Here is a 26,164-nt window from a genome sequence, read left to right on the forward strand (position 1 = left end):
TGAAAGACCCTACTTTATAGAGCTGACTTTAAGATCCAAAAATAATAGATGAAAATCACTACAACCAATTCTATCCATGATTATGATAAGGTTGCCATTTGTGGATATCTAATATGTAACAGGCATCATGCTTTAGCAAAGATTACTTAAGCATATTTTACAGGACAAACCCTGTGAAAGATGCTCAAGTCTGGTGCAGCTTTAGGTGTCTCTGTCCATTTAATGGACCCATATGAACATTTCACCTGACTCTTGATTGACAAAAGTAGATGAGATCAAAATGTTCAGTTGGACCAAAAGAGTTCAGTAGTATCTAGGATCTTAGGAGCAAAGATGTCATTTGTAAAGTGTAATTAGTAAACATTGGTTAAAATTGGTTAATAGCTCAGTGTAGATTTGAAGAAACATACTAAAGCAGGGTAAAAGTCAGGTTTCCTGAATCAGCATTTTATGAGGTAGACAGATTGTCCTCTGTCAGTTCCTTAGGGTCTCACTGAGTGGCTGAGGCTGGCATCAAACTTCTGATCCTCCTACCTCAACCTCCCATGTAGCTGGGATTATAGGTGTATGCCACAACACCTAGATTCAAAAACTTTTTTTTTAATATTTATTTTTTTAGTTGTAACTGGACACAATACCTTTATTTTATTTGTTTTTTATGTGGTGCTGAGGATCAAACCCAGGGACTTGCAAGTGCTAGGTGAATGCTCTACCACTGAGCTACAACCCTAGCCCCCAAAATTGTTTTTAAGAAGGTTTTTTTTTTTTTGGTTGTCAATGGACCTTTATTTTATTTATTTTTGATATGTGGTGCTGAAAATTGGACCCAGTACCTCACACATGCTAGGCAAGCACCCTGCCACTGAGCCCCAGCCCAAGAAGTTTTTATTGAAATACAGTAATATTCAGTCTGATGCATTTTCATCAAGGAACATACCTGTGTGCACATGATCTTGAAACCCTCCTTAGACTCTATTTTGATCACTACTGCTACTACCCCAAGGCTAAAATTCATCCTGACATGAAGGTATAGCTTGATATTACTTGTTCTTCTTGTACTTTATATAAATGGAAGGATAAAATATTTATTTTATGTCTAGCTTCTTTTATTCAACCTTGTATTAGTGAGATGCATCCATATTCTTGTGCTTTGTTCTGTATTATTCACTTTCCTTGCTGTATGTTATTCCATTATGTGATTGTACCACATTTTATCTTTTCATTGTTGATGGGCATTTGATCATTTCTAGTTGGGGCTATCACGAGTAGTTGCTCTGAACATATAAATTCATTTATTTTGGATAAATATTAGGATTTTTATACCACATTGTCAACTTTATTATATTGTGCTAGGTTTTTTAAAAATATTTTTTAGTTGTAGTTGGACACAATATTTTTATTTTACTTATTTATTTTTACGTGGTGCTGGGATCGAATCCAGGGTCTTGCGCATTCGAGGCGAGCGCTCTACTGCTGAACCACAACCCCAGCCCATATTGTGCTAGTTTTTGAAAATGGTTGGACCAGTTTGTAACTATGGCAGTGTATGAGAGTTTGGATTGCCTTATAACTTCTCTAACACTAGATATTTACCATGTTTTTGTTTTAGCTATTCTGATAGATAGTCTCCTGTAGAGAAAATTAGCTGGAAATTGGTGACCTCTTGTGGCTTTATGCATTAACCTCAATTCACCACTAAAGACTTAATGAGATCCCTTCACCTAGTAGAGTCCTTCTGTTTGGGCCAAGCAAGACCTTTAATCCATACTCAGAATTAGCAGATACCCCCAAAGAAGAGTTTAGGAGATGATCATCAGTTTACCTTGGAGGCTCTCTCATCTCCAGAATTCCAGGTCATCCAATCCGAAGTTCTTCCTCTACACCCCAACATGTGTTTTTTTTTAAAAAAAAAAAAAAAGTGATTTTGTAATATATCATGGCCTTTTCTAGATTTTGAAGCTGAATCACATGTTTCATGATTCCTTTATTTTTATTTTTTTTAGTTGTAGATGGACACAATACCTTTATTTTGTCTAATTATTTATTTTTATGCAGTGCTGAAGATTGAACCCAATGCCTCACACAACCCCAGCTCCATGTTTTGTGACTTCTGTGTCCTATGCCTATAGAATTTTTTGTGTACACAGTCATGTTGCGTGTGAATCATGTTAGTTTTTTCCCTTGCCTTTCTCAACTTCTTGTGTTTTACTTCTTTTTCTTGCTTTGGACTGGTTAGAACTACCAGTACAATGTAGAATAGAAGTGATAGGCATCCTATTTGGGAGACTGGGAATATTTGCTTTATTTCACCAATGAGTATGATAATGGCTATAGTTTTTGTAAATATTTTTTCAGATAAAGGAATTTTCTCCTTTTTTTCTACTTTGCTGACTTCTTAAAAGATGTGAATCATTATTAAATGCTTTTTCTGATCTACCAAGTTGATTATGATTTTTCTTTTTTTCCTGTTCATATAATTCAATGTATACTTTCCAAAAATAAGTCACCCGTAACCCCCCATAATTACTATAGTAATTATTTTCATGTTCTCTAACTCAACATGAGAGAGTTATGTATAATCTCTTTTTCTCTCTTTCTCATATACACTTTTAATCCTGCCACATATTAGCCTTTTAATTCAGACTCCTTCCACTACCTATCTTTGTTTTTTATGAGAAAGGAGTAAAAAAACTGAAAACTTTCCTTTTTTTGTTTTGACCTACTTTAATTTTTGGTTTTTGTTATTTGGGATTGTGAGAAAGGAGAATGGGGTCAGGGAAGGACTGTGAGGGTGGAAACTGGGAATTGGAAAAGAAAGCCTTGTGTGATTTCTTTAAGCACCACCAACTGCTCCTCCCCTTCCCACGCTTCCTCTTTCTCTGTAGTTCCAGCTTTGCCACAAATCAATTGTGTGACTGTCCTTGGGCAAGTCACTTAATCACTGAGCTCTTGTTTCTCATCTGAGATTGAGGAGTGTGACCCTTACAGCTGTTGTGAACTACCACTTAGGAAGAATGGAAAGATTAAATGAGCAGTGTATAAAGTACATACTTTTTCAAAAATGGGAATGATTTTTAGGATTAGTTTTATACAGTGGCATCTGTCTCTAATAGGTTGAATACTATTTAGAAGGGTACTTGTGAAATACTTTGTCCCCAGCCTATACCTGTAAGAAACCTATGTAGTTAACTATGGTAAGAGGTAAAACTGCAGTGTACAAAATAAAAGTTTGGTTCATTTGCTTAAACCTTTATAAAGTCTGTAGAAAGTGTTTGTTGATCATAAACTACTTTTCAGAGGACCAGGGCCACAGAGTTAGAACAGCTAACATTCTTCCTGGAAATAAGGCATACCATAGGAAAATAAGATTGAGTTGACAGGATTTTGATCTATGAAGTAAGGAATACCTGTTCCTACAAGAAGAACCTGAAGAACCATAGGTAGACATGCTATTATTTAGATCAAGTCACACTTGGTAATTGTGTTCTTAAACTATGTTAATATATTAAGATATCTTAGAGCTCACACCACTACCTTGACACCTCTCTGCCCTGGCTTCTTAGGGAAGAAGGCATGTTTTGTGGTTTGTTCTGATCTCAGGCATTTCATCTCTGGGCCTCTCCTCCATATTCAGGAGTGCCACAGATCTCAACTTCCACCCATGGTTTGGGAGTGGATAGACAGGTTCCACAGAAGGTTTTGATTTGTAAATTTGACTATTAGCATGATCACTCACCTGTTTAGGTTTATAGGTCATAGTTTCTAAATTGGGCCTAACTTTATATTTGTGGTGTGCTATGGGTGTGGATAGGGAACAAAAGGTAAAGTAAAATTTCCCAATCTATTATTAAATAGGCTGTAAAACAGAAGGAGATGGGGAGGGTCATCTAAATAAGATTATTCTTCGTTATAAAATTTATTCTTGTTGAGGGAATATGGGAATGACTTTCTTCTTGGGGATTTGTTTTTATCAGCCTGAATTTTAAGGCTTTATATGTCTGTGTACATAATTTTTCTTTCTTTTTTTCTTTTGTGTGTTGCGGGGGGGTGGGGGGGGCAGTGCTGGGGATGGAACCTGGAGCCCTGTGCTGTATAACGAGCTCTGCTTTGAGCTGCATCACTAGCCAAGTCCATGATTTTCATGTGGAGGTTCTGGTTGTGGTTCCATTAACAACAAGCTTCCTTTTCCCCACCATATTCCTCTTGCTTTTTTCTCATTAGCACACCCCGCTCAGTGTTTCCTTCTAGTTTGATTGTCCCCTTGCTTTTTTTTTTTTGTGGTGCTGGGGACTGAACTCAGGGCCTTGTGCATGTGAGGTGAGCATGTACCAACTGAGCTATATCCCTAGTCCCTGTCCCCTTGCCTTTTATTAGTCATGTTTCTTACCTCCTTTCTCCATTCTTCTCTCTTAGACAGGGTTAGGTTCCCCACCCCCTATTTGTTACTCTTATAGTGCCCTGGGGACAACTTTGTCAGCACTCTTAAAAGATAATGACCTGTTTTTCTCTGTCTGTTAGTGGTCTGGATTCTTTTATGGGGAGGGGTCTGATGTGCTCATCTTTCTTGATAGCCAAAGTGCATGTTGCAGTGCCTGGACCTTAACAGGCCTCCTTAAACATTTGTTCGAATATGGTAGGTGAGGCTGAAGACAGGAGGGAGTTAAATATGGTTCTAATTGTAACATTTTGTGAAATTATTTTGGGCAAAGTGACTTAAGTTCTTTGAACTTCATTTTTCTTATGGGTAAAATGGGATTCGCCCACCTGGAGATCATGTTAACATGCACATTTTGGCTCAGTAAGTCTGTAATGGGTTCTGATATTTTGCATTTTTGATAAACCCATGAACTGGCAGGGAGGCTCTGCCAGTCCTTGAACTGCAAAAGATATATAACATAATGACTCTTCCAGCTTTTACCTTCTGTGGTTATATTGTTTTAAATTCTGAACAAGATCGAAAAAATATGTTGTAATTACTAAACATTTCTCCATCTTATCAGAATGCTGAAAACTGACAATTCTGTACCTAAAATTGAATGTAATGTCCCTAAAATCAAAAGTAATTTTATTATGCCTAAAATGTTGACTTTGACAAATTAAAAATATCAAATAAATGTCTGGGAAAGCATTTGACTTAATACTTGCTTGTCATCTAAGACATCAGATTGCTTGCTTATTGGAGAACATTTGCAATAAATAAAATTACTGTTGAAGGCTTATGCTAATGAGGGAGCTGAGATAGACATGTGATCTCATGAGTATAAATATAAATACAGAGACAGACAAGCTGTTGATTAATTCATCAAAGGAGGAGGAGGAGGAGTTCCCAGTCAGTTCCCTCAGTTTTCCAGAAGGTAAGAATCAAATCTTCGTAGGAAGTCTTTAATATACTTACTATAGATAAAGCCAGACTGAATTTTTGGGAATGGGTTTTATTTGAAAATACTATTATAGTTTCTTTTGGCTTTTTCTATTTCCAGAAGTCATGATATAATTTAGTAGCATTGGCAGCTTAGAAATGTATAGCTGTTCTTGATCCTGTGTCTTGTGTACAAATGTCTAAAAGTAGTCAGACTGATTTTTATGTATACCTTACGAATATTCCTTTACTCTCAGCCACACCAGGGAAATTAATCAGGCATAGCTTCAATGTCCAAATAAGTTATAGCCGTGCCTGTGGTGGACTCTGATCATTTATAAATGGTTCTTATTGGGCTAGGAACTCCCAATCTTATATTAACTGTCTACCTGTGTCCTACTCGGTTTCCATTTTAAATATTTTTTGTTAAGAAAATGAAAATCTGGACAAGGGACATTGAAACCCTGAAAAAAGTATAGAATGTAGACTATAGTTGAAGGTGATTATCTTTATATAATGAGTTTTAAACCTTCCTCAGAATGAGACAGTTTATACTGCCAAAGTGTGCTGTATTTGACCTTCTCGTAACTGTTATGGATTAGACAGGTTTTAGAACCTCATCATCATCACATTTTAATCATTTATAATCCTTGGTTCCCTATCAAACTAGCTGGGGCAAGCACAGTAGAGTGAGTTGGTCATAAATTATAGCTATGGAAACAAGTAGCCTTTGGCTTTTTTTTTTTTTTCTGGGTACCAGGGATTGAACCCAGGGGCACTTAACCACTCAACCACATCCCAACTCCTTTTTAAATTTAATTTTATTTAGAGACAGGGTCTCACCGAGCTGCTTAAGGCCCTCACTAAGTTGCTGAGACTAGTTTTGAACTGGTGATCCTCCTTCCTCAGCCTCCTGAGTCAATGGGATTATAGGTCTGCACCATCTTTTTTTTTTTTTTTTTTTTTAATATTTTTAGTTGGAGATGGACACAACACCTTTGGTTTATTTATTTATTTAAATATTTATTTTTTAGTTTTCAGTGGACACAAAATCTTTTTTTTTTATTTGTATGTGGTGCTGAGGATCGAACCCAGCACCCCGCGCATGCCAGGCGAGCGTGTTACCGCTTGAGTCACATCCCCAGCCCTGTTTTATTTATTTTTATGTAATGCTAGGGATTGAACCCAGTGCCTCACATGTGCTAGGCAAGTACTCTACCATTGAGCTACAACCCCAGACCCTCTTTGAAGTCTTAAATAGACCATTTTCTATCATCTGAGATTTTTTTATCACTAAACATCATTTTTTAGACTTCACACTTAGATATTTTCATCTCTGACATTGAATTTAAATGTCTTATTGTTAATGAAGCAGAAAATAGTTGTTAATAATGACTTTTCACTTCTAGATTGCTTTGAATTTCCCAACTGTGGCCTTATATCCCCAAAATGTTAGTATTATATTTTATGCTTTGTTTTTCAAGAAATTATTTTTACTATAAATAGAATAATACTATTAGCACTGTTTAAAATATTATGTGATAAACCAGTATTATGCTTCTAATATGACTTACAGTATTGATGTTTAAAATTCCAAACATCACCTTTCCAAAGAAGATTAAAGGGGCAATCTTTCTTCCTTCTTCTTTCCTTCCTTTCTTTTACAAGGAATTAAACCCAGGTTGCTTAACCACTGAGCAATATCCCCAGCCCTTTTTTTAACTTTTTTTTTTTTTTTTGGTGGTGCTGGGGATTAAACCCAGGGCCTTATGCATTCGAGGCGAGAACTCTACCAACCGAGCTATATCTCCAACTAACTACCTTTTAAAAATTTTTTTGATATAGGGTTTCACTAAATTGCTTAGGGCCTCACTAAATAGCTGAGGCTGGATTTGAACTTATGATCCTCCTGCCTCAGGTTCCCAAACCACTGGGATTATAGGTGTGCACAGTCACACACAGCCAAGGGGACAGTCTTAATAGGAACAAACTTGTTTGGTTTATCAATTTTTATTCAGAGTTCTGATAAAATCAAACTAGATTTTTACTCCCAGAATCTCTCATGCTTTTAACATGATATTTTATCCAAAATAATTGTATTCCTGTTTATGCTACCCCTGATTTACCTTTAAATCTGACTACCAGTCCTTTGACAGTCAAATCTACTTGTGCTATCTTCTAGGTAAGAAGCCAGTGTGCTAGCTCACTTTTCCTCTGTAGTTTCATATATGCTCTTATGTTTACCTAATGAACCTGTTGGAGTAGTAGGTTCAATTTGTGTGTGTGTGTGTGTGTTTGTTTGTGTCTTTCTGTCTCATGCTCTTTCTCTCTTTCCCTTTTTTTTGGCACTCAGGGGTACTTTATTCACTGAGTTACATCCCCATCTTTTCTTTTGAAACAGGGTCTCACTAAGTTGCCATGCCTGGCCTTGAACTTGGTGATCCTCCTGCCTCATCCTCCTGAATCACTAGGATTATAGGTATACACCACTGCACCAGGCTGTCAATTTTTTTGTCTCTTAGGCAGTCCCCAGTATAGACAAAATTAACAGTTGAGCTGAGTGTAGTGGTACAAGCCTATAATCTCAGCAACCCAAGAGGATGAGTTGGGATGATCATGAGTTCAAGGCAACCTTGGTGACATAGTGAATTTAGAAAGAACTGGGGCATCGGAGTGGGGTAAGAAAAAAAGAAACTGCCTTATTTTCAGAAACCGTACATGGAGAGCTGAAGATGAGAATGTAACTCAATGGTAGAGCATTTGTCTAGCATGTATGAGGCCTTGGGTTCTATCTACAGCACCCCCAAAATACATGCAGCTACTTAGAAAGGCAGGAAGATTTCAAGTTCTAGGCCAGCCTTGGCAAGTTATTAGCAAGACCTTGTCTGAAAAAATACAAAGGGCTGGAGATGAAGCTCGGCGATAAAGCACCCCTCGGGTTCAATCCCCAGTATGGCAAAAAAAAAAAAAAAAAAGAGAGAGAGAGAGAGAGAGAGAGAGAAACATACATGGAAAATCCCTTTACTGCATTAATACCAACTAACACCTTTACAGGATTCTTCATGCTTATAGTCCTTTCCCGTCACTGTGTCTCTAACTTTCCTAGAGAAGACAGGGAGACCTGTTAGTGGAAGCCCTTTGTAAGAGAATTGATCTGACATCTCTGTTAAGATTGTCAGACTGTTCTTGCACTGGCATGTAAGTCTTCAGCAGATTAGAAAATTGTCTGGAATCCTCCCAACTTTTAATTTATTTATGTCCTTGTTTTTACTGCTTTCATAGGACAGCTTATGTCTCTTATATTGTATTAAGATTTCAAAAGATTGTTCCTTATTGTTCTGAGCATGTGCATATCTGACCCATGAGATCTAGATATGCTGTATTTTTGAATGTCATCAGTTGAGCAATGTTTTGACTGACCTAGTAATAATTCTTACACAACCTCTCACCTTATTTACTCTATCAGATAGCCCTGAAATGTATGTAAGTAGTTATTGGTAAATTGAAAAATTTATTCTAGGTCAGCACACTACCAACTCATGGCCCAACCCACTGGGTGTTAGAACCCCATCCATGTACTCCCATAGATAGAAATATGTCTCTGTGAAAACAATGTTAGCATTTCTCTGAAAGAATGAGGGGTAAGTCATAGGAGAAGAATGACTGTACCCTATAGATAGACTATAAAAAATTTCCTCCCGGGGCTGAGGATATAGTTTTATGGTAGAGCATGTGCTTAGCATTAACCTGAGGCCCTTGGTTGGATCCCCAGCAACAACAAAAGTTTCCTCCAGGTGTTTCTTTTATCTGGTAATGTATTACATAGATTTGCTTGATGTCATTCTTTGTCTTTTAAAAAATATTTAAATAAGTAGGCACATGCAACAAGTAATGATCTTTTTCTTTTTAGTTTCCAAAAAAAGACTTACAGCAAAATGAATAATCCTGCTATCAAGAGAATAGGAAATCATATTATCAAATCTCCTGAAGACAAGCGAGAATACCGTGGACTAGAGTTGGCCAATGGTATCAAAGTACTTCTCATCAGTGATCCCACCACGGATAAGTCATCAGCAGCACTTGATGTACACATAGGTACAGTTTAAAACTGTGAATTAAACTTTGTTCAGTTTAATTAATCTAATGTTGACATTTATTATTACTCTCCATATGAATAATGTAAATAAAGACCCAGTAGTTACCAGTTCTATGCATCTTATTTATTTTTAACCCATTTTGTCCCATCATCCCAGATGTGGAACACCTATAAAAATTTAAATTGAGCAATAAATATACCACTTATAATAACTTTGAAATAATACTCAAATATTTGTTATATTCACAGAATTCAAAACATTTATTAATGGGCTAATACATTATTTTGTACCAAAACCCTTGTATATCTATTGGTAAACTATAATTGTCTATGTCAAATTAATCTTAAATTTACTATGAACATTTTGTTAGGTTCCCACCTAAGTTGACCTCGCAGCAAGAAAATTTCATTCCTATCCTTTACAGTTCTGATTTTCATCACTTGTTACATTAATGTCATATTTTGTAGATTCTAGTATGCACATTTCTTCTACATTTAATGTCACTTTAATTAATTGGTTCTTACCTATGTGTGCTTTTACCAGGACAGTGCTTCTCTTTTATAGTGTTAAATGAAAACTTTTATTTGACTCATTGGCATCTTAGAATTGAGAAAATAAGGTAATATTGAACAAATAACTACTGCCTGCCATTGTGCAAAGTGCTTTGCAAATATCTAATTTGTGTTCTTACAATCCTCCAAGATAGGTATATATGGAAGAAGAAAGTGAGATAAGTGTTGTCCTTAAAGTTTCATAGCTATAGAGCTGTTAATCCCCAAGTCTGTGCTCTTAACCTTGTGATATATGGTTTCCTACAATACAATAAAACTGTGACAAGAATGTTCTAGCTCTTGTAATATCTAATTCAGCTGCTTTATTCCCTCTAGTGTGAGGAAATTAATGTCCAGTGTCACCAACTAAGTAATGTCAAGAGTAAGAGCTAGGGGCTGGGGATGTGGCTCAAGCGGTAGCATGCTCACCTGGCATGCGTGCGGCCCGGGTTCCATCCTCAGCACCACATACAAACAAAGATGTTGTGTCCGCCGAAAACTAAAAAATAAATGAATAAATATTAAAAAAAAAAAGAGTAAGAGCTAGAATCCAGGTTGTCAGACTACTGATTTACTTTATAAATAATACTATTTTAGAACAGCCTGTGCTTAACTTTCTCTGACTGTGTAGTTGTAGTTATCATGATAATAAAAATTCTAAATCAGTTGGCCAGGTTGGTACATGCCTATAAATCCCAGTGATGGGAGGCTGCAGAAGGATTGCAAGTTTGAGGCCAGCCTCAGCAACTTAGTAAGGCCCTAAGCAACTTAGTAAGATCTTGTCTCAAAATGAACAATATAAAGGGCTAAGGATGTGGCTCAGTGATTAAGTGCCTCTGGGTTCAATCCCTGGTACCAAAAGAAAAAAAATTATTCCAAATCATCTTGTAGTTCATCTCTGACTTTTGACATAAAAATAAGATTTTTTTAATGTGTTTTCTCTTTCAGGTTCATTGTCAGATCCTCCAAATATTGCTGGCTTAAGTCATTTTTGTGAACATATGCTTTTTTTGGGAACAAAGAAATATCCTAAAGAAAATGAATACAGCCAGTTTCTCAGTGAGCATGCAGGAAGTTCAAATGCCTTTACCAGTGGAGAGCATACCAATTACTATTTTGACGTTTCCCATGAACATCTAGAAGGTGCCCTAGACAGGTAATGCTGAATATCCTATAAATTTTCCAACTTTGTATAGTTAATCACATTAATAAAAATAATAGTTATTATTTTTACAAAAATGACTTCATTAAGTTTTTTTTGTTTTTTTTTTTTTTTTTAAGAGAGAGAATTTTTTAAAATTTTTTCGGTGGACACAACATCTTTATTTTATTTTTTTTTATGTGGTGCTGAGGATCGAACCCAGCACCCTACGCATGCCAGACGAGCACGCTACCGCTTGAGCCACATCCCCAGCCCCTACATTAAGTTTTAACAAACGACATGTTAACTAGTTTTTCCCCTATGGTTTATTAAAAGGAAAAACAGTATTATAAAAAAATAATTAATGACATGTGTTTACTTTGTGGTAGAGGAAAAATAATGGCATGAGTTTAACCAGCCTTCAGGCCTACAAGATATTATATTGACTTATAAAATTCTCATCGACACTTCCCATTTTAACAAGTGTTGCATCTAAAGCACATTATGAAGAATAACCTGTTTCAAAATGTGAGTCCTTAAGTAGACCTAAAAGACTCTTGGGTCTATAGGCATCTCAGTTACTATACCTCAGCCTAGCTTCAAAGGGGCTGTTGTCATTATTTGATATTTATTTTCAGTGTGAAAATTAATATGTTACTTGTTTACTTCCTCACATTCTCAAGGGTAATTAGTAGAATGTTTTGACCTGCTGTTTCAATCTTAGGGATATTTTGAAAGAATTTTTTGGAGTAAGCTCCATTAGGCCAGTTTAATTTCTTGTTAATTTTTTATATAGCCAACACCTTCTAATTTTTTGTTGTATTAGTGATTCAATTTTATTATTCACTGTAATTTTTTGTGGTGAATTTTTATCGTTTTCTCTGTTACCAACATATAATTCTGTACATTTGAATGGATCTGTAATGAAGTTTGACTTTGTAGTTTTGAACATTGTCAGCTTTATTTGCTTAGATTATATTAATAGTAGTAAATTGTTTTTAAGAATGAATAGTTCATATTTATTCCTCAGCACAAAGTACAGTAACTGGACAAGATGTGGTTTACAATATGTGACTGGATCAAAGCAAATCTGCTTCCTACTTATTCTCTTAGATTTCAGTGTTTAGGCAGCAGCTTTGAGATGTAATCATCTTTTATATACATTCCAAAAGATTTTCCTTAATTCCATGGGATCATACACTGAATTTAATTTCTTGCTAGATCTCTATGTGGTGGAGGATGTCTTGTTATTACTTGGCTTATGACAAAAAGCCACGTGTATAAAAGTGTCTTTTTAAAAATTTGATTATTCTATGTCATAAACATGACTCTCTGGGCCTGTACAACTTTAGTATGTAGCTCTTAGGCACTTTCCCCATTTTCAGTATATTGAAGTAAGTAAGCGAGGTTACATATTTATAAATAATTCTTTTTTTATATATCTTTAATTGTAGAATCCAAATAGATGTTGTTTTTCCATGAGTAAAGTACTTAGCATAGTATCGTGTTAATTTACACACTTAAAACAAATATCAAATGACAACAGTCTCTTTGACAGCTAGACTAAGGTGTGGTAAATGAGATGCCTATAGACCCAAGAGTCTCTTAGGTCTATTTAATAGTAGTCTTGTATTCAGAACCTCTGCTCTTCATTGAATCTGAATTCTGGGCCTCATTCTGGTAGGATAGGATCTAAAATTTCTTTCTTTTTTCTTTTTTTTTAATGGTGTGTATATGCCTGTGTACATGCTGGGGATTGAACCTAGGACTCACACATGCTAGGCAAGCCCTCTACCACTAAGCTACAGCCATAGCCCTTTTACTTTGTTTTTTATTTTGAGCAGAGTCTCACTGAGTTGTTGAGGCTGTCCTTGAACTTGCAATCCTCCTGCCTCAGCCTCCCATGTTGCTGGGATTGCAGGTGTGTACCAAAGGATCTAAACTTTCTTGAGAAGAATACTAAATAAAATCATGACTTGAGTTGAGCATTGTGGCACATACCTGTAATCCCAGTGACTGAAGAGGATGAGGCAGGAAGATCTCAAATTCAAGGATGGTTTCAGCAACTTAGTGAGGTCCTAAGCAGCTTAGTGAGTCACTATCTCAAAATAAAAAACAAAAAATGCGGAGATGTAGCTCAATGGTCAAGCACCCATGAGTTCAATCCTCAGTACCAAAAAGAAAGAAAGAAAAAGAAATCATAACTTAAATCACTATCCAATATAGAAAAATGAATTTATTAGCTAAGGATATTTTGGTTAAACTTTGGTACTGTTATTATAGAATAGCCTCAAGAAAAGTATAGTGGTTACTTATGTTAGAGTTAACACACCATGTTAGTTGTTGAATCACTGATTATTAAAAATTCATAGCCTGTTTATCTTACTAATTCATAAAAACCCGTAATTACTGCTTAATCAAACTGCTGTGTTATACCTTAGGTTTTTCACTGCATTTTTTTCCTTGTACTTTGTTTTTCTGTAAAAGAATAAAAAAGTATTTAAATCATGCCTTTTAAAAGTAGATCACTTAATTTGTCCTGAGGTTCCTGAGTCTTGAAATTGCACCTAAAACTGTAAATTTAAGATTTATTCAACTAAGAAGTGTCATCTGCCCCCTTTTTTATTTTAGAGAATTAGGTACACAGAATAAGGTTTTCATAGACATGCCAAATTGCAAATCTTACATAGACTGCTATTATCTTTGTAAGTCTGCCTTTATTTATTGGTGTTAATCTATTTATATTTCTACTAGTTATTTAGCATGTCTGGAATAGGACAGGTCCTCTGAATTCACATATGCCTAAGTTATATTCTTATTCTATGGCTTACAACTTAAATTTCTTTTTTATATTAGCAATGGTGGTGTTTTCTGTTTATATACAATTAATATCCTAATAAGTTTCAAAATATTTTTTAAAGACTATTCTTTTAAAAATGACAGTTTTCAAATCGTTATGTTTCACACCCTTAGGTTTGCACAGTTTTTCCTGTGCCCCTTGTTTGATGAGAGTTGTAAAGACAGAGAAGTGAATGCAGTTGATTCAGAGCATGAGAAGAATGTGATGAATGATGCCTGGAGACTCTTCCAGTTGGAAAAAGCTACAGGGAATCCCAAACACCCCTTCAGCAAATTCGGGACAGGTTTGTCAACAGCGACTTTCATGCATTAGTTCTCTTTGACCTCATTTAAACCCACAGCCTCTTTTTACAGCATTGTATTTTACAGTTAATGTTGGAAGATTTCAGAATTTCCCACTCCTGCTTTCATCCCATTCAGATAGGATTCTAAATGTTTAAGAAGCAAAGCAATCAAGTTGTGATAACTAACATTTCAAAGGCAGAAGATAATTGATTGTTTTATTCTGAAGTCTACCTTCCAAATGGAAGTGCTTTTTAAAGGCTCATTTCAAAGCTCATTGAATGCTGCTATCACATGTACTTGTACTCATCCAGGTGCGCAGCATCTGCCATGGGGCAGTTGTATGGGAGATAGAACACAGGAAGATGTACATAGTCCCTGTTCTTCAAGAGCTACTGTCTCCTGGAAGGAAATAAGAAGGGATGACAGGGAACAGAATAAAATAAATGTAGAAATTCTTTATTTTATACTTACACCATTTTTCTTTATTCAATTTTTCATTAAAAGCTACTTAATTTAAGTATTTAAACAGTTCAAAATATTTAAAGTAAAAAATAAAATCAAAAAGATTCTCCCTTTTTCTCATCTACTCTTGCCAGTCCCACTCACCAGAATATTATTGACAGGTTGCTGTGCTTTTAAACTACCACTTTGGGTATTATAATATTTCATGAAAACGATAATAGATTATTATTTTTTTTTTTTTAAGAGAGAGAGTGAGAGAGAATTTTTAATATTTATTTTTTAGTTATCGGCGGACACAATATCTTTGTTTATATGTGGTGCTGAGGATCGAACCCCGACCGCATGCATGCCAGGCGAGCGCGCTACCGCTTGAGCCACATCCCCAGGCCGTTAATAGATTATTTAGAATACTTATGACTTTACTGTTTATTAGAAGTTAATTCTGGGAAAATTTTAAGACTGTAAAGACAACTTTCTTCAAGTTTGGATACATTCTATTAATATATCCAGTAGCAGTTAGGGAAATGACCATAGCTTTACAGAATTAAGAGTTTTCAAAAATTGCAGTTAGAAGCAGTGATATTATATTCTTTAGATTTATACTACACGGTATTCAATATCAGCATCATTATTAAGATAAATACTGTGGTCCCTAAAATGTCTGTAAAATGAAAGGTGGTTTTCATGAATCCATCAGCATACATACTGTGTCAAAAAGGGAATGTGAATTTTAAAAAACAAATTTCCAATTTATTGTATCCAAATGAATAAAAATTAATAGTACCTCCCGTGTGTGTGCGTGTGTGCGTGTGTGCGTGTGTGTGTGTGTGTGTGTGTGTGTGAGAGAGAGAGAGAGAGAGGGAGATTGATTAATTGATCTTGAGGATTGAATATCAGGTCTCCCTCAGTTAGGCAATTTCTCTCCCACTAACTTATATTCCCAGCCCTGAAATAGTCCCCTTTGGTAGATAGATACTTAGACTAAAAGTGTTATTATCATGCAAAACATGCTAGAACTCAGGAGTTCCTTTCCTTCAAATACCTCCCTAGTTAGTGATAAATGATAATCAGGAAGTAGCCACAAATCTTTCAAAAATAAATCTAGTGAGTAAGATGAGTACTTCTAGTCATAATCAAGGAACAATCTTAAAATGTCCTAGAGGGGGTTTCAGGAGTGATAAGCAAAGAGATAAATGCATTGCATGGCAAAAAGTGTATGGGTAGAGTTTGAGGAAATATTTGTTTTTGTGATTTTACAAGGTTAGGCCATTAGTAAAAAGCAAGATAATATAAATAGCTAAGAGATCAGTGAGCTAGACTCAGTACACAAATACAGAAAATGTGATATAAGTAATGCAAATGTCAATACTTTCGTTTTTCATAGAGATTCTCTCCATTTTTAAGGGTCTAATCGTGTTTGCCAATATGATGAATGCCATACACCTCCATTCCAGAAATTATACATATATAAAATTTTGTGAAAGTAATCCTTGAAGAAGAGTCCTTGTCAGAAATTCATGTTTAATTTACTTCTGTTATTTTTTAGTGGCCTTGGGTGTTTCTGTGAGTGTGAACCATTTTGTCCATCAAGGGACTATGATTTTAAATAATATCAAGAAAATGAGTATTTTGGCGCTGGAGTTGTGGCTCAGTGGTAGAGCACTTGCCTCACATGCATGGAACACTGGGTTCAATCCTTACCACCATATAAATAAAAAAATAAAGGTATTGTGTCCATCTACAACTAAAAAAAGAAGAAAGAAAGAAGAAAGAAGAAAATGAGTATTTTTAAATGAATGAAGACTAAGCATTGTATTATCTATTTAAATTTCCAATAAGATGTTTGACCTTTACAGTGTTTTTCATTCTTCAGACATAGTATAGATCAGTGGCTTTCAAACTCTTTTTTTTTTTTTCCAGTAGGGATTTAACCCAGGGGTATTTTATTACTGAGCTATATCCCCAGCCCTTTTTATTTTTTATTTTGAGACAGGTTCTCACTAAGTTGATGAGGGCCTCACTAAATTGCTGAGGCTGCCTCTGAATTTGAGATCTTCCTGCCTCAGCCTCCCAAGCCACTGGGATTACAGATGTGGGCCACCATGCCTGACCGACAGGTTTCTTTTATCAGTTTAAGAATTTGTTATCGTTTTCTTTGCTTTTTCTGAGTGTCTCTGTCTCTCTCTCTCTCTCTCTCTCTCTCTCTCTCTCTCTCTCTCTCTCTCTTTCTTTTTTTGTGATACTGGGAATTGAACCTTGCAACACTAGGCAAATACTCGACCAGAGAGCTATATCACCAGCCTAAGACTTCACAACTTTTAGAAGAAAATACATGAGAATTTTTTTGTCTTATAAAAGGAAATTTTCTTAAGTCCCCAAAGAACCAACCAGGGATAAAAACCAGATTTAAAGATAAATCTGACTACACTAAAATTTTAGATTTTCTATTTAGAATAGGCAGAAAGGCCATGTAGTAAAGATATTTGCAAGACATAAAAGAAAAACTTCTGCAAGTTAAAAAAAAAAAAAGCTCACTGAATAAGCAAAAGATATGAATATGGAGTTCAGAGAAAAAGGCATTTGGCCAATAAACATAAGAAAAATGCTGAGATCTTTCCTAATCAGGGACATACAAAGTAAAACAATGTTATCATTTCACACTATTAGATTGGCAACTATTTAGACAAAACCAAGTATATTGGTGAGGACATTATAAATCATAGATTCATATACTATTGGTGGGGAAGTAAATAGATTCAGCCACCTTGGAAAGCAATTTGGCAATATCTAACAAAGTGATATCCTTTGCCATTCAATCCACAGAATCTGCCTCTTGACATATACCCTGGAAAGAAGCAATTTTTGCAGTTGTGCACAGGGAACACATACAGAAATGTTCACATGACATTTTTGTACTGATGAAAAATAGGAAGTGACTTAAATATCCATCAGCAGTTGAATACATTAATACATTTTGGTCTATTCATACAGTAGAATGTTTTATAGCAGTTAAAATGAGTGAGCTAGAACTCCTGTATTAAAACTAAAGAGGAAAACATTTTGAATAAAATACAAGTTGTAGAAAATGTTTAGTGTAGTATCTTTACATACAAGTTGGAAATAAGCAAAACAATACTATATAAATGTATAGAGTCTATGTATAATAAATTTTAAAATCTGGGGATGCTCAAACACCAAATTCTGATGGAGAACAGATTTTAGTTCTGTCCCTAATAGAGAAGAAAAGATTTGCATCAAACATGGCAAACTGTAGATTGATAGAATTAGATAGTGAGTTCAGGGATATTAAGTATTCTGTGCATTTAAATACTTAAAAATAGAACCTGGTGCAGCAGTGGCACACATCTATAATCTCAGCAATTTAAGAGGCTGAGATAGGAGAATCATAAGTTTGAGGCCAACCTGGGCAACCTAATAAGCAAGACCCTGTCTCAAAATAAGATACTGGGCTGGAGGTGTGGCCTAGTGGTAGAGCACTTGCCTAGCATGTGTGAAGCACTGAGTTCAATACTTAGCACCGCATATGAATAGACAAATAAAATAAAGATCCATCAACAATTTAAAAAATTTATTAGTTATACATGGGCACAATATCTTTATTTTGTTTATTTTTATGTGGTGCTGAGGATCGAACCCAGTGCCTCACATGTACAAGACAAGCTCTCTACCACTGAGCCACAACCCCAGCCCTTAAAAAATATTTTAAAAAATAAAAATAACAAAAAAAAATTAGGGCTGGGATTATGGCTCAGCGATAGAACGCTTGCCTAGCATGCGTGGGGCCCTGGGTTCAATCCTTAGCACCACATAAAAATAAATAAATAGAATAAAGGTATTGTGTCCAACTATAAAATTAAATATTAAAAAAAAATTAAAGGGACTAAGGATGTAGCTCAGTGAAAGCACCCTTGGACTGAAGCCCCAGTAACAATAAGTATTTTAAAATAATTAACAATTTTTTAAAGTTTCAAGTAAAATGTAAAATAGTTTTTGTATCATTATCTAAACAAAAAGGGAAAATAAAAGACTGAGGGTACAACACTCTTCAAAATAAGCAGGGAGAGAGCTTTCTTTTGTGTGTGTGAGGACTGTTTGTTTACTACCCAGGTATATCTGTGTCAGAAGAAATTTGTAGGTCATCTGTTGTGTCTTAATTTTTGATTTTGCAAACCTTTGATGAAGTGCAGCATGCTCTCAAGATGCTATTTTCTATGTCATGGATTCACATGTTCTGAGTTTTCACATTCTCAAACTGATACCTGGTGTAAATTTTTCTGGTTTGAGTGAGTTACTTTGACTGTTGTTGTTGCTTTAAAAAAAAAAAAGTTTGTAGTTGTAGATGGACAGAATGCCTTTATTTTATTTGTTTATTTTTATGTGGTGCTGAGGATTGAACCCAGAGCCTCACACATGCTAGGCAAGCACTCTGACAGCTCTAGCCCTTGACTATTGTTTTCATAGACACTGTTTTTAAATTGTCTCCCTGTAAGTCTTCTTGAATCCCTCTAGCTGAAACTTCAACTATCAGTCCCAGCTTCTTAAGTGATTTAAAGTTTGCCTCTGAAGTTGAGCGGTACTGTGAATCTCTGCTCTACCATTAGCCTGTTGAGAAACTTTAGACAAGTTTCTTTTTTTTTTTAATATTTATTTTTTAATTCTTGGCGGACACAACATCTTTGTTTATGTGGTGCTGAGGATCGAACCCGGGCTGCACGCATGCCAGGCGAGCGCGCTACCGCTTGAGCCACATCCCCAGCCCCTAGACAAGTTTCTTAAGTACTCTAAGCCTCAGTTTTCTCCCACATCCAGAGGAGAATTAAATGGGATTGTGCACATGCAGTGGATAGACAGAAGTCTAGTTATAATAAGCTAAATAACTTATAGTCATCTTCATAATAACAATGTAACAGCTGATTGGTAGCTGTGCAAAGGACTTGATTAAGACTTTGAAAATGTCCTTGCCATGAGGTGTGATCTGCCAAGTGCTGCTTAAAGGGCCAGTAGGTTTGATGAACTATATGTATTAGTTATTAGAGACATGCTGTTTTATTTTCTTTTAAATTGAACTCATGATTTATATCCACATGGCTTTCCCCCCTCATCTATCATTCGCATATACCTTTATTTTTACTTCTCTAGGTTTTGCTAAATTGGAAGCCTTGTATCTGTGCAGTTTTGTTCTCATTATTTATTTATTTTTCTTTCAGTAGAATTAAAAGTGGGAACAGTTGAAGTCTAAGTGGAGGTGGGGGAAATAAAACAGACACTCCTTGATGTATAGGTAGAATAAAGGTACAGTAGAAAGACACATGGAAATAGAAGGTGGAGCTGTATTTTCAATATGTGTGACATTTTTCTTACTTGTCATATATTCTAGTGTGCTTATAGCAAATACCATAAAACCATAAATAAGTGAAGGAAAATCTTTTTCTATTAGTAGACAAGTAGTTTTTTGTCTTCCTATACATATAAAGTTCATTCGAAAATACAAAGAAGGCTGGACATAGTAGCGGCACATGCCTGTAATCCCAGTTATTTAGGAAGCTGAAGCAGGATAATTGCAAGTTCAAGGTCAGTTTCAACAATTTAGTAAGGCCATAAGTAACTCAGTGAGAGACCCTGTCTCAAAATAAAATATAAAAAGGGCTGGGGATGTGGCGCCCTTACTCATTTATTCCCTAAGCTTTTGCCTCCCTCCTGCCCTGCCATTTTGGAATTTGTATCTATGGAAAAGTAGAAGTTTACTGAAAACAAGAAGTGGATTAATCAAGTGTAGAGATTTTGCAGTGGCACTTAAGAGGCTTTCACTGAAATTCTCCTTTTTACAGTGTGCATTTTGTACTTGCATGTACTTACCCATCTGCAGGGAAATTGCCCTTTTTAATTCTGTAGGAAAATTCATATATATCCAAAGGCTCTTCCAGGATTTTTAGAATATTGCTGTAGCAAGATGAAAGGGCATTTTTAAAAAAAAGTTTATTATGCCAGCCAGGCAGGATGATGCACCCCTGTAATCTCAGTAGTTTAGGAGGCTGAGGCAAGAGGATCACAAGTTCAAAGCCAGCCTCAGCAATTTAGCAAGGCTCTAACAATTTAGCAAGATCCCATCTCAAAAAGGATTGGGGATGTAGCTCAGTGGTTAAGTGCCCTGAGGTTCAATTCCTGATACAAAAAAAAAAAAAATTTAAAATTCCAAACTAACTATAAACATATTAATCTAACCTTCAGAATTTGATTTTCAAAAAGCATTTAAGATTATCATAATTAGAACTTCACAAGTTGACCTTTCCCTGAGAACCTTATTATACACATAGTTAGAAGTATCTCTAGTTTCTAAGACAGATTTCTTTTCTTTTTCTTTCTTTCTTTTGGTACCAGGGAATGAATTCAGGGGCACTTGACCACTGAGCCACATCCTCAGCCCTATTTTGGTTTTTTTGTGGGTTTTTTTTTTTTTTGCTACTGGGAATTGAACTCAGGGGGCACTCAACCATTGAGCCACATCCCCAGCCCTATTTTGTATTTTATTTAGAGACAGGGTCTCACTGAGTTGCTCAGCACCTCACCATTGCTGAGGCTGGCTTTGAACTCAAGATCTTTCTGTCTCAGCCTCCTGAGCCACTAGGATTACAGGTGTGCACCACCGCACCGAGCTCTAAGACAGATTTTCTAAAACATCAAACTCCTTTTTTTTCTTAGTGTAAGAATTGTATTGCTGTATTGCTGGCCTCAGAATTTTCTAGAAAAGCAAATTTTATATAATGGAAAACCAGCGTCTGCATACATGAGTATAAGTTTGCAAGCTTTTTTCGTTTTAAGTAGAATTTTAAATACTTGTTAAAATGAAAATGTACAGTAGCATTTACTGGATTTTGCAGTTCACAAAAACTCTTTTCACATTCATTATTGCTTGCTTGCTTTTTTGGTGCAAGGCAAACCTGTGCCTCACAGACATGCTGGCACACTTTACCATTGAGTTAAATTCTCAACCCTCATTATCACATTTCTTAAGCTTCACAACAACCTGAGTTAATATTGAGTACTTATTGTCTGACAGATTCTATGCTGAGCCTTATTGTGGATTGTTTAGTTTTCATCTTCACAGCAGTGTTGCTAGTGGGTATTTTTCTTATTCCTATTTATGAGTCAACTGTGGCTTAGAGAGGTTAAGAAGTTTGTGTGTGCCTTATAGCTAGGAAGTGAAGGAGTCAGGGATTGAGTCCTTGCTCTTAACCACTAGCGTATATCCATGTCATCTGTATTTTTTTTTATAACTTTTTAAATTTATTTTATGTGGTGCTGAGGATCGAACTCAGGCCTTGCATGTGCGAGGCGAGTGCTCTACCACTGAGCCATAACCCCAGCCCTCATCTGTATTTTTACAGATTAAACAAACTACCCCTTGGATATATTCGGAGACTTTTCCCAAGTTACTTAATTAGTATGTAATGGAGTCAGGACCAGAATCCCTGAATCCTCCAAGTGCCAAGGCAGTGCTTTCTCCCAACAGGCCCCTGGTCAGCAACCCTGGTTTCCTCAGTCCACTGCTGGAACTTGCCCTAACAGCAACAGAACCAGAAAGGTACGATTCAGATTTTAGTAGCAGCATTTTAACTTGATATAAATGACCCAGCTGAATTAGCACTAAATTAGGACAGTACATATCTAGAGACTGAACTAGTACTCGATATCCAAACCACATTCATGTTCTCCACACATTGATTTCTAGGTGGAGCCAGTCATCTGGACCATTTACTCAGCTTTCTTTACTACTTTTCTAGCCACAGTGTCTATTTTTTTCCCTTGAGAAATATGTGCATCTTTTTGATGAATGATCTACCCAGAAGCCAGGAGTCCCTCCTACAATTCAAATTATAACCAGCAGTAGCTGCTATTTATTGTCTGTTTTCTGCTATCCAGAGTATTATGTTAAATACTTAGAATTTTACAAATTTATGATGATGATGTTGTCATACAAAGAGATACCTACCCAGGCATTTGCCAGATCATTCTCTTGTCATACTGCTTAAAGAAACGGAACATTAGAATTTCAGTTTGAGTGTCTGGATACACTTCTCCAACTGTGTTTCCTCCCAACTCCTGAGAGATAACTACTATCTTAAGTTTGGTGATTCTTATTCCCATGCTTCTAATTTTAATGTGTTTTTAGGTTTCATGAAAATTGTATTTTATTATGTATAATCTCTACCACTTGTATTTTTTTTATTCTTATGTTTATAAGAGTTATCCACATTGATAAGTATACCTCTGGTAGTTTTTAATTTTTTATTACTTTTTAAATTTTTTCATGAAATAAGTGTACTACTGTTTATCTATTTTCTTCCTTTTTTTAAAAATTTTTTTTGATATTTATTTTTTAGTATTTGGCGGACACATCTTTGTATGTGGTGCTGATAGAACCTGGGCCGCACGCATGCCAGGCGAGCGCGCTACCACTTGAGCCACATCCCCAGCCCTATTTTCTTCCTTTTTTGAAAATATTTTTTAAATTTTTTTTCAGTTGTAGTTGGACACAATGACTTTATTTCACTCATTTATTTATTTTTATGTGGTGCTGAGGATTGAACCCAGTGCCTCGCACGTGCTAGGCGAGCAGTCTACCATTGAGCCACAACCCCAGCCCCCGTTTTCTTCTTATTAGAACAGTATTGCTATGAGCATTCTTGTACACAGACTTATCTGGGGTACATATATATAAGAGTAGAATTACTCTGTCATAGGAGATATATATCTTCAGATTCACAAGATATTGCCAAATTGTTGACTGTAGTGATTGATTCAGTGTGCACTCTGTTGAGCAGTGTCTGAGTTCTCATTTCTCTGCATCCTAAATAGTAATTGGTATTATCAGAATTTACAATTCTTGCTATTTATTGGATGTTAAATATTAGTCTTATGCTTTTTTACATTATTTTTTTCTTATTTGGTACAAATCTACAATGTCAGGCTAGAAGTGTAAGCCTAAGAGAACTTGCTCAAGGCCATGCAACCAGAAGAGGGCTGACCCTGGATTAAATGATAATTCTGCCAGTACCAAAGCCAATGCCTGTTCTTCTGCATCTTCTTATCTGGAGATCATGCTAATAGTGTCAGCTTGGTAATTTAAGGACTGATTATGGAGTTTTGTGCATTTTCTCCTTTTTCTTTTCTTCATCTATTCCTTGAGAACTTCCATCAAAATATAGAAACATTGTGAAAAGAAAAGCCAGCCTTCCTGTTTTTAGTAAACTTGGATCTCTTTGCTCTACTAATCTACCTTTGATTTTCAGTAGATCCACCCCCACCTGTTTTCCTTTTTCCTCTCTAGCTTCTCCATATGAGAGAAAACATGCTACCTTCTGAATCTGACTTATTTTGCTTCTTAACATGATAGTCTCTAGGAAATCTGGAATTTTAAAAAATATTTTTTGTCAATGGACTTTTATTTTTTGTAATTTATTTATATGCAATGCTGATAATCAAACCCAATGCCTCACACATGCAAGCATGTGCTCTACCACAACCCCAGCCCAGAAATATGGATATTTTTAAGAGTGCCTGAACCTTTAGGTAGAAGGAGAGGATATGTTCAGATTCTGAGTTTCAGAGAAGATTTGGAATTGAATTGAAGCTTAACTGAAAAGGAATAGTATTAATTTTAAAAGACTGTAAAGTTGGGAAGCAAGCTACTTTTAGTGGTTGTGAATATGTGACTGCTTGTTACTAGAAAAGGGCAAGGAGCACTTGCGAGGCTATTTCTTCTATGTTCTTTTTCTTCACTAGATCACTCACTTCAGACATTCTGGGACATGAATCTTGACTCAGTTCTAAACAATACTACTGAACTAAAGACTGGTTCTGAGAATACCATTTGGTGGTTTTCTGTAGATATTCAGTTAGCAAAAAAGAGATATTCTCCCAAAGCCAATTCATTAGCCATTAGAAGAAAGGGGGAAAAAATAAACCAAATGAAGAACACATTTTCCCAGTTTTATCTCTGCACTGAGTAGTGCAAGCAGGACCAATAACAAGGGTTATTATATTAGGATCTTAGAATATTTCTAGTCAAGGTGACATTTTAGAGAGATGTCAACCATTGAAATTTCATCTCCCAGTCCCTAGTTTGTGAGGTCTTTACCAGAAAGTTACTGTTTAGAGAGTTTCACTATTTGTTTTGGACAGGGATGTTTTTTATCCTAATTGAATTAGTTATTAAAGTTTTATGGGAGAGCTCATAGAGATATACATTACTGTAGATTTATAAAAACAACATTACATCCTATTTTTACCAGTCTAGACCAAATCCCTGAGAATTCACACCACAAATGTAATAATGCCTCAGCTCAAAATAGTAAATATTTTCTTTTCTTTTCACAAGTAACTTGGAAAGTTCCAAAAAGATCCCTCAATGACAGTTATTAATTATGGAGAGCATTGGGAATTGAAAAATTAAAAGAAGTGTAATGGAGGCCATGTTGATCTTATTGTCTCAAAAATGCCTAATAGTAATCAGGTAATACCTATCTCATAGGGAATTTAGAAGCATAATTTTTATAAGACACTTTTAGTTCCTTATAGAAAACCATAGTTTAAAATATTAATAGTTTCGTACTATTTGGTCCTGTTTATTATAACACTGAAATTTAAACATTTTTGACTAACATTGTATATGTTAGTTTGATCTCTCCTTTTTAAGTTCATCTTGTAGCAGTGTCAGTGATAATTAACAACACTTTCAAGCCCACACATTTTGCTTTAAGTAATGCCTTTTCTTCCCTTTCAGGTAACAAATATACTCTAGAGACTCGACCCAACCAAGAAGGCATTGATGTAAGACAAGAGCTACTGAAGTTCCATTCTACTTATTATTCCTCCAACTTAATGGCTATTTGTGTTTTGGGCCGAGGTAAGAATTCTTTAAAATTTTCATATAATTGGGTAATCTAAGTTTTTTTTTTTCTCCTCCTTCAACTTTTTTCAAAGTATTAAAAGAAGGATATAAGATATAGGTGTTTGTCTGTTCATCTGTTTAATCTTTTTTTTTTTTTTTTAAATACTGGTGATTGAACCCAGGATCACTTTACCACTGGGCTACATTCTCAGTTTTTAAAATTTTATTTATTTGGTGCCAGGAATTGAACCTAGGGGCTCTTAACCACTAAGCCATATCCCCAGCCCTCTTTTTATTCTTCTGTTTTGAGACAGGGTCTCACAGATTTGCTTAGGCTTCAGTAAATTGCTAAGGCTGGCTTTGAAGTTGATATCCCCAACCTCAGCCTTCTGAGCCTCAGGGATTACAGGTGTGTGCCACCATGTCCAGCTGCTCCAGGTCTTTTAAAAATGATCTACTTATTGCAGAATACATGGATGAGAATTTTTATTTATTTAT

General features: G+C 35.6%; 1 protein-coding gene across 3 annotated transcripts in view; it reads left to right on the top strand.

Annotated features, from left to right (window-relative positions):
* The window catches only part of Ide (insulin degrading enzyme), an 88,230-nt gene that overhangs the window by 10,360 nt on the left and 51,706 nt on the right, over window positions 1–26,164 (top strand). For all 3 annotated transcript variants that reach the window (XM_013362147.4, XM_005333731.4, XM_078038060.1), the window contains 4 exons: window positions 9,270–9,454; window positions 10,956–11,163; window positions 14,122–14,291; window positions 25,559–25,681. In XM_013362147.4, coding sequence (XP_013217601.1) covers window positions 9,270–9,454; window positions 10,956–11,163; window positions 14,122–14,291; window positions 25,559–25,681 — 686 coding nt within the window. The remainder of the gene's footprint in view (window positions 1–9,269; window positions 9,455–10,955; window positions 11,164–14,121; window positions 14,292–25,558; window positions 25,682–26,164) is intronic.

The sequence above is a fragment of the Ictidomys tridecemlineatus genome, chromosome 1 (assembly GCF_052094955.1).
Source record: "Ictidomys tridecemlineatus isolate mIctTri1 chromosome 1, mIctTri1.hap1, whole genome shotgun sequence".
Taxonomy (NCBI): domain Eukaryota; kingdom Metazoa; phylum Chordata; class Mammalia; order Rodentia; family Sciuridae; genus Ictidomys; species Ictidomys tridecemlineatus.